Raw genomic sequence first — 9,392 nt, forward strand, 5'->3', positions numbered from 1 at the left:
CAATAAACAAATAAATTAGCTTTATCTTCAATGTTTGTTTTTTTGTAGTTAAGCACAAAGCTACACAATGGGCTATCTGTGCTCTGCCTACCACGGGTATCGAAACCCGAATTCTAGCGTTATAATCCGCAGACATACCGCTGTGCCACTGGGGGGGTGGGTGTTTATCTTCGAAATAAATAATAAAGGATTGTCCTTGTTAGATGTGTTGGTAAGTGCTTTACCAGAAACAAAAATTGTAACTGATATTTTTTATTAACCCACAAACTCTCATCAATGTGTATATTTTTAATAATCATTTGAAGCATATAAAATTAAATGTTCCTGCAAATCTTATATATATATATTACATATTTGAATACTGCAAATAAGGTATTTCCTCACACAAATTACCAAAATAACAAAAAGTTAAAAGGAACATAAACGTCCAAAACCAGCCTTTAAAGAAACAAAAGACATTTAAAACTGTAACGGCCAAGTTATACACGTATATGTTTAAAACAAAAAGACTGACTTATTAAAAAATGCATGAATAACGTTGAAACCAGATCGTCAAAAAAAAACAAAAAACAAATGCAGACCATGATTTACGTGAACAGCTTCAAAAGCTAACATGATGAATAAAGAAACAAGTGAAGATCTGGTGTCTGGAGTTAAAGACTCTATATACATTGGGCTGAAGGTTGAGGTGTTAAAAGTGTACAAAAAATATTTTATTTTATGCTCAAGTTAAGTATATACCAATAATTTCAAAGCGAGGCTTCTATCCCAGAAAAAAAAATCTTTTCTTCGTTTTTTTTCTCTAGATAATGTTGTTATCGAGAAATGTTCTTTGAAAATGAAATTGTACGGTTATAACGATCTCTGCGACGTTATGTTTCACTACTGTATACATATAGATATTTGAGTTCATCACTCAAACTGAGATCAAACGTAACTGAAAGATACTGTTCTAGAGAAACTCAGGCAAAAAGTCAAAAAAAGGTTTACGACATCTTACCTGACCGAGCTTAATTTCTCTTTCTCTGTTGTGGGGCATCTTCCTCAGACTAGGTGGGACGTACCAGAAACTAACGTTCACACACTCTGGCTGCAATTATCACACATTTGTTTAGTATACGAACAGTAGTCGCAAAAACAAGTAAGTATCAGGTTATAATAATACAGACCCCTCTTTTGTGACACAAGTTGTTTAAAAGAAAGAAGCGTCTTTTTTTTTTAATTTTGTCTACAGAAATGTGTAGTAAAATATTTGTATTTTGAAATGCCGAAACGTTGAAAAGTAAATCAATTACTTTCTTACAGGTATCTGCCTTTTTTACTTTATTATGAATATTAAGTAAAACTATTAATTTGTGCGAAAAATATAACTTCTTTGTTTTGATTTTTTTCACGCTATACAACATGTAATTTTCCACTTCTGTGCCTTGTTACAACTGTTAGTTCTACATAAAAATAACTGCTAAGTTGTTAGGAAAATTAAAAAAAAGGACTTAAGTATAAATCAAACCCACCTCTTCCAACACCATGTAAAACCTGTTTCCCCTTTCATTTATCTTCCTCACCATATAACTAGAAAAAAAGAAGTATGTCAAATTTATATCAAAGTCATAGTTCCATGGATAGTTTACAAGCTACGGAACCTGTTAGTCTAACTTGTAATACGTACGAGATATAAATGGATATTTCGTGTGTTATATTGTATAGGTCGATAATAGTTTACGACCACCTCATATCATAGTTTTAGAACTCGGAATTATTCCGCCGAACGGAAAAATGCAACGGCCATGAACATTGAAATATCATTTTGTTGAACCATACATACAATAAAAATGAGTGATTAATGTCAATTTCATATGTAATGACATTTTATATTCTGAATAGATCGTTCCTATTAGTTAATATTGACCAAAAATGATATATCTTCACACGCATGTTAAAATAAACTTCATTTGTCTAATGTTATTTTTCACAGTATAAAACACAGTAAATAATAGGACTAGATAATACAGTGATTAGTGATCTCATTTAAAGTACGTTAAAAACGTTGTATATTATTAACCCTGTAATTACCGAGGGGAGAAAATCCATTGATTTTTGTAAACACATTTACTAAACTGTTTATGCACTAAATTGTTTAGGATTTAATTAATTTGTTGGTTACAGGATCTCTAAAAATATACGAGTAACACACAGGAAAAAGCAAATAAAAATACAATTATTATATATGTTTTGTCGCAGTTATGCTCACTATCTTATCATGTTCCGGATAAGATGATTAGGTTAATAACTTTGGACCGCAAATGTCTTCTATACTGTTACGGATGCATGCTACAAAAATGTTATTGCTGTTGTTCTTGTCGCTCAATCGCAAATATAAAAAAACTATATTGTTTAATGTGAGTTCTATTGAAACCACAGCCAAGGAAACGAGCTTGGAGAATTTTATACACCTAATTATAGAGTTTATTTGTGTGGCTTACAAAATAACGAAAATAATTAACAACACATTAAAACACATGTAGAAAACGGGTTTGGAAAAGTTCAACCACCTTAATTATGGAGTTTGTTTGTGTGTTTTACAAAATGACAAAAATAATTAACAACACATTAAAACACATGTAGAAAACGGGTTTGGAAAAGTTTAACCACCTTAATTATGGAGTTTATTTGTGTGTGTTCTACAAAATGACAAAAATAATTAACAACTCATTAAAACACATATAGAAAACGGATTTTGGAAAAGTTCAACCACCTTAATTATAGAGTTATTTTGTATGGCATATTACATGATATTAATAATCATATTCTCTACAAACATTTATTTTAACGAGTGGTCTGAACTATTCATTATCTCACGGAAATGGTTCTTACGTCTTTTAACATAGTAAAAATTATGTCTCACGTGTTCTATTTGTCATATATATTTTTTCTTATGATAATATTTGAGAAACTTGGTTATTATATTACAAATATAACCGACAACATCCCAAGCCAGTTGACATCTAGATTTATACTCTTCAACTTTTCAACTCTTTAATTAAATACATTTAAAATAGTTCCTTTCTTTCGGCGTCATAAACTTGCCATAAAAAAACATCATTAAACCAAACTGAACAAAGAAGGAAGTACCGTAGTGGAAGTTGGAACAATTTCCGCGTTTTATCATTAAAAAGTGGTCAGAAGTTAGAAGAACAAAGTGATTGGCTAAAGTTTGAGTGACTACAACATATTTAACTCTTAAAGGGTTTTTCAGAGATAAAAACAAAACCACACTGGCTGAAAGTTTGAGTGATTCTTCGTTTTAATTCTTAATATGTTTCTTTGGCGTTTATAATGAGAAACTGACTGACTGGAAACTTGAATCACTCATGTTTTGTTTTTTAATTCTTAGATAGTTTTTCCAATAGGTGGTTTCTTTATATTCAACATCACCATAACTTAAAACACAACTGACCTCTACAGTATTTTTTCTGTACTAATGACACATCAAATGTATTGGCAACTACAGCCCTCAACAATTCATGTATGGGTTTTAGGGTTTTACTGTCTTATGAAAAGTTATATTTAGGAACAACTTGATCAAGGCATTTTATCAACATCGAAATGATTTAATATAATTAAAATAAACTATTCTATTATCAGAATCGATCATAATATGTTCTATAAAATAAAATGTTGTAACGTGTACCGAGTTATTTAACACTCTGCAGCTTTTACACGTATAGGGTAAGCGTTGAGTCATGCATAAGTGACAGCGTTACATAATGAACAATGTAAATAAAACACTATTGTTGAAATGGCATTGAACACAGTATTAACACTGTGCTAACGCCCAGTTATGGTACTAATGATGGTCACCGATACCAGAACATTAACATATATTTTGACAATATTCTATCTTATCAACTTTATCAATGTATTATTTACAATCTTGTACAGACGAGAAACTTGACGTCTTACGGTTAACATGCATGATAGTTGCATGCCGGGAATGGTTTAGTGAATATTTTATCTGTATTAATTTATCATTGTGAGAACCATATACATATAATAATAAGAAAATATATTAAAATCTTTTTCTTCCTTTCTGTTCAATGACCTGATGATGTAGAAGGTCATATTACAGAAAACATGAAACTTTTTAAACTAAAAATAATTACATAGTTTAAATAAGTTTCCCTTGAAATGTTTGTCTATGAAAATACTTACTGTGTCATGTCGAATAAATGATCAATGTGTTTCTCATAGCCTTTCATGCCCTACAAAGAATATAACGTTACTCATAAAATAGCCTGGACATTGATAATAGTTTATACATGTTTGTATTCCAAGCAGCATAAAGTAAACTTAAGTTTCTGAACAGTTTATATACATTTCTTTATTTCAAACAAGTTAAGGTAGCCTAGAAACTGGTAACAGTTTATACATGTTTGTATTCCAAGCAGCATAACGTAATCTATAAGTTTCTGAACAGTTTATATACATTTCTTTATTTCAAACAAGTTAAGGTAGCCTAAAAACTGGTAATAGTTTATACATGTTTGTATTCCAAGCAGCATAAAGTAATCTATAAGTTTCTGTACAGTTTACAATTTATATACATTCTTTCATTTCAAACAAGGTAAGGTAGCCTAGAAACTGGTAACAGTTTATACATGTTTGTATTCCAAGCAGCATAAAGTAATCTATAAGTTTCTGTACAGTTTACAATTTATATACATTCTTTCATTTCAAACAAGGTAAGGTAGTACCTACTTGAAATACCAAAATGTTTAAACTGTTTTTAGTTGCTGTTTACGTAATCATAATAAGAGATTGTATAAGCTGTTTCCAGGAAAGTAGTCTAGAAGCTTTTGTGCACTTTGTACATTCCCTTATTCCAAACAATATAATGTCGTCTGGCGATTCTTAACGGTTTATTCATACATGTATTTGTATTTAAACAAAAATGATCACACAAAAGAACTGTATGTCATTGGTGTCTAATAATTAACTTATAATTTTATAAAGTTGTTTTAACTGTCAAATTCCTAACATGTTATACAGCGTACGAGTAATATCGAAGACGTGGATTTATACGACAACTTTTGACTGCGAGAAGGCAAGATTATAAAGATATAACAAAAAATAAGCCATTTAAACTTTCTTGTTTCATTTGTTGTTTCTAGGCATTGTTGATTTGAAAATATAATTTCAATACTAAAGAGCGTGGCTAGCCACATAACAAGTCAATGAAAAGCATAAATAGCCACTTTACAAGGAAATGCAACAAATTCTCAGTAAATAACCTGGCCTTTAAGTTAAGATGGAACTATTTTTATTTCAGAAAGAAAGAGTTATAAACACACATTGATCTCTAATTTCATGATATTCTTTATTCCTAACCTAGTGCTGCTTTAGAAAATAAAGGCGATAATGTAACGAGACGCAGTTACAGTGCTAAAAACATGATTTACAAGTATGTTTGAATTAGAAAAGTTATCATTGCGTATATCCAACAGAACATTGTCTTATAAAATCAACGTATTTAAATCCACTTCACCATAAGTAATCTTACAACTATGTTTGTCCAATCTGTCTCATGAAACTATAGAAGTGTTTTTGTAGTGTAAGTACACTTTGCAGATTCTCTCCAGCAGAAAACTAAGCTTTCTTAGTTCTGTTACAGTTGCTTATCTTTGTACCGTAATATAAGTTTCATTACCTTGGAGCGCCACATCAGCCACAGTTTGAAGATGTCGTTATGCCGGCCGCATTGTATAACTTTATCGCCGGTGTCATAAGTGACGTCATAATGCTTATCTTGTTGGAACAAATAGTCTGCACACAGCATATTACAGCTTATAAGAAGACCCTAATTAAGAAAACGATAATGTTGAATGTATAAATTTTGTAGTCATTCTATAGAGACGTTAACATAAGGAATGTCATACTCTTATTGTTTAATTAAATATTTTACTTTTATTCTGAAGTAGGTCTTGGAAGAATTACTTTATTATTGCTATTAAGAAAGCCTTGAATATTAATAACACGTCGTGTTATTTACTCGGGCTTTGACATTTCTTACTGAATTTTTATTGTATTTGTATATATAAGGATTATATAGTTGTAATTCTGTACTTTGTTACCAATAGAGAACTATGTGTATATACCAAAGGTTTAATAGTTGTAATTATGTACTTTGTTACCAATAGAGATATTTTTGTGTATGTACCAAAGGTTTAATAGTTATAATCCTTTACTTTGTTACCAATAGAGATATTTTTGTGTATGTACCAAAGGTTTAATAGTTGTAATTATGTACTTTGTTACCAATAGAGATATTTTTGTGTATGTACCAAAGGTTTAATAGTTATAATTATGTACTGAACTATTAAACCTTTGGTATATACACATAGTTCTCTATTGGTAACAAAACTATTAAACTTTCGGTATATACACATAGTTCTCTATTGGTAACAAAGTACATAATTATAACTATTAAACTTTTGGTACATACACATATCTCTATTGGTAACAGAGTACATAATTATTAATTATGTACTTTGTTACCAATAGAGAACTATGTGTATGTACCAAAGTTTAATAGTTATAATTTAAAAGTTAGTATTTTGTACACTCGCACAAAGAGAGTTTAGCGTCATTATTAAAAATATGTGTGAAAGTTTCTCACCAGATGTGTTTAAAATTATTACCTACAAAAATAAAATATATAACTATTTACTCCTTACGTCTTCTTTGAAGTGAACCGTTGAACATTGCAATAGAGAACCCATCAGCTTATGGGGGTTCCACGTCACAGATTGAGACCTACAATGGACGAGAAGCTTGTATTTCATCTACTTTCAGCTTCAAGCATCAAAAGAGGTAATAAAAGGATAAAACAGATATAACATTCTAAAAACAATGTATTACAATGGGCAGAAATTACACCGAAAACAAAATATTATATACAAGACTACTAGTTCATATACACAAGACTACTAGTTCATATACACAAGACTACTGGTTCATATACACAAGACTACTAATTCATATGTACAAGACTACTAGTTCATATACACAAGACTACTAGTTCATATACACAAGACTACTAGTTCATATGTATAAGACTACTAGTTCATATACACAAGACTACTAGTTCATATACACAAGACTACTAGTTCATGTAAAATGTATACGTTTCTCAGAAGGTAACTTGTTGTTTTTTTTGTTACCTGTAAAAAATTATAAGTTTTGTTGTGAAATAGGCAATTTTAGCATAAATGAAAGAGCTTGAAAAGGTTTATTTTAAAATTTTATAATTTTTAAGTACGTCTTTAAAAATATTTACTTTAAATTTTGTAAATATTATTTAAATATATAGGGAAAGTTTAAATCCCAGTATCAAAATTTTAGATATGTTGGTGGAAATCCCAGTAGCAAAATCTTATATTCTTTTAGATAGAAAAAAATGCTTCGAGATATTAAAGATTTTTGTAGTTTAACCCACTGACAGACAACAGGGATTATTTTTTATTGATTCATGTGTTAGCAGCCTTCCAACTTTTAAAAACCTGTAGCTTGAACATTCGTATAAGTAAAAATATTTACATGCTATAAAACATTTACATTTATAAGATTGATTTAGATACTCCTAAATACTGAAAACATTCAGATAACTATGATCCTTATCCTGGTTTATATACTCGACCAACATATCTAAGATTTTGATACTGGGATTTCCACCAACATATCTAAGATTTTGCTACTGGGATTTCCACCAACATATCTAAGATTTTGCTACTGGGATTTCGATCAACATATCTAAGATTTTGTTACTGGGATTTCCACCAATATATCTAAGATTTTGATACTGGGATTTCGACCAACATATCTAAGATTTTGATACTGGGATTTCGACCAATATATCTAAGATTTTGATACTGGGATTTCCACCAACATATCTAAGATTTTGCTACTGGGATTTCGACCAACATATCTTCAGTAGCTTAAGGTTAGTTTGACTTACCAACAGAATTTTTTTCTGTCCGAGTACAATTAAATGAAATGCATGGCACAAAAGAAATGTCACAGTTGTCGATGTCTCTGATCTACTGAGAGCTGACCGCACTTTATAAGAATAATGTTTCAAGTACACTGTGGCAAATCGTGTTTAGTCTAATGGCCGTGATGTCTAAAAGTCTGAGTAACATGCATAGTATGAAAAAAAAATGTCACAGATATCGAAGTCTCTGATCTACTGAGAGCTAACCGCACTTTACAAGACACATAGGCCCGCTATTGTACGTGGATGTCAGGTTCTAAGACCATTGTTAACAAACCAAAGATACAAACGTCCAGTGGTACTGCATTGGAGACTGGGATCTGTGAGTCCAGTTGCTTTGGTCATCTTTCTCCTGAAAACATTCGTTGATTTCGAAGTGTGGCTGGACACTTGTGAGCTTTCGTCATTTTCAACTCTTTGTTTATTACCTTTTTAATGATACTTGGAGTTATGCCCAGCTTCATCACATTGTGACAGCATACATTCAGAAGGCCTCTAGCAGCATCAGTCAAATAACTCTTTTCTACCACCTGTGACATAGCCGGCCTCCACTTAAAGGGTCAACGCTTGTCAGTGCAACCCCTGGGATTGTCGTATAATGCTCAACTCAACATCACAGTGGGTTTTCTGGGCCAAAGGGTTTTCTTTACTTTATAAACATGGGTCTTACTACTGATTAGCTTAGGGTGTGTTTTCGGAGCCTACTGCTGCTCTAAACAATCTTTTATGTGAGCTTTTCTTCTTCCATGGAGAGTATTAAACTCTTTTTTTTTTTTGAAAGGTAGTGCCCTATGATTTTTTACATGACTTTACAATCTCACTAAATAAATGTCCTCGGAAAAAACTGTGACATATTTAACGAGCCATTAAATAATCCATGGCAGTATTTGCAATGTTTAATGTCGGATATTTGCTGTGAACCAAATATGTATATATATATATATATAAATGCTAAATATGTCTTCCGTGATGACACGCCACTGTATGAACATGTGCAAATATTTCTTGTAAATTCTAATAATTCATGAATGAAAGCAAAGGAGAATATTTAATAACATGTCAACCACACTATATCTGCCATATCCACTGCCGACGAGGCCTTTCGTCAATACCAGAGCTCACCAGGCCAGCTGGGAACGACAGACATAGTAGTGGTCTAGGTGCCATTTATACCATCAAATGCATGAACAATACCTGCTATGTTGTGATTAAATAAGTAAAGTGTAGTTATTATCAATTTTATTTAAGTTATTTACAAACCATGAATAAATAAGTAAAGTGTAGTTATTATCAATTTTATTTAAGTTATTTACAAATCATGATAAATAAGTAAAGTGTAGTT

At 31.1% G+C, this 9,392-nt stretch overlaps 1 protein-coding gene across 1 annotated transcript in view; it reads right to left on the reverse strand.

Moving 5' to 3' along the window:
• Positions 1 to 9,392, reverse strand: part of LOC106467064 (glutamate decarboxylase-like) — a 44,452-nt gene that overhangs the window by 8,263 nt on the left and 26,797 nt on the right. Inside the window, exons 8-12 of the mRNA XM_022395174.1 lie at positions 6,735 to 6,813; positions 5,708 to 5,857; positions 4,213 to 4,262; positions 1,515 to 1,572; positions 1,001 to 1,090 (exon numbers count right to left, since the gene is read on the reverse strand). Coding sequence (XP_022250882.1) covers positions 1,001 to 1,090; positions 1,515 to 1,572; positions 4,213 to 4,262; positions 5,708 to 5,857; positions 6,735 to 6,813 — 427 coding nt within the window. The remainder of the gene's footprint in view (positions 1 to 1,000; positions 1,091 to 1,514; positions 1,573 to 4,212; positions 4,263 to 5,707; positions 5,858 to 6,734; positions 6,814 to 9,392) is intronic.

Source organism: Limulus polyphemus, unplaced genomic scaffold, assembly GCF_000517525.1.
Source record: "Limulus polyphemus unplaced genomic scaffold, Limulus_polyphemus-2.1.2 Scaffold2474, whole genome shotgun sequence".
Classification (NCBI taxonomy): Eukaryota; Metazoa; Arthropoda; class Merostomata; order Xiphosura; family Limulidae; genus Limulus; species Limulus polyphemus.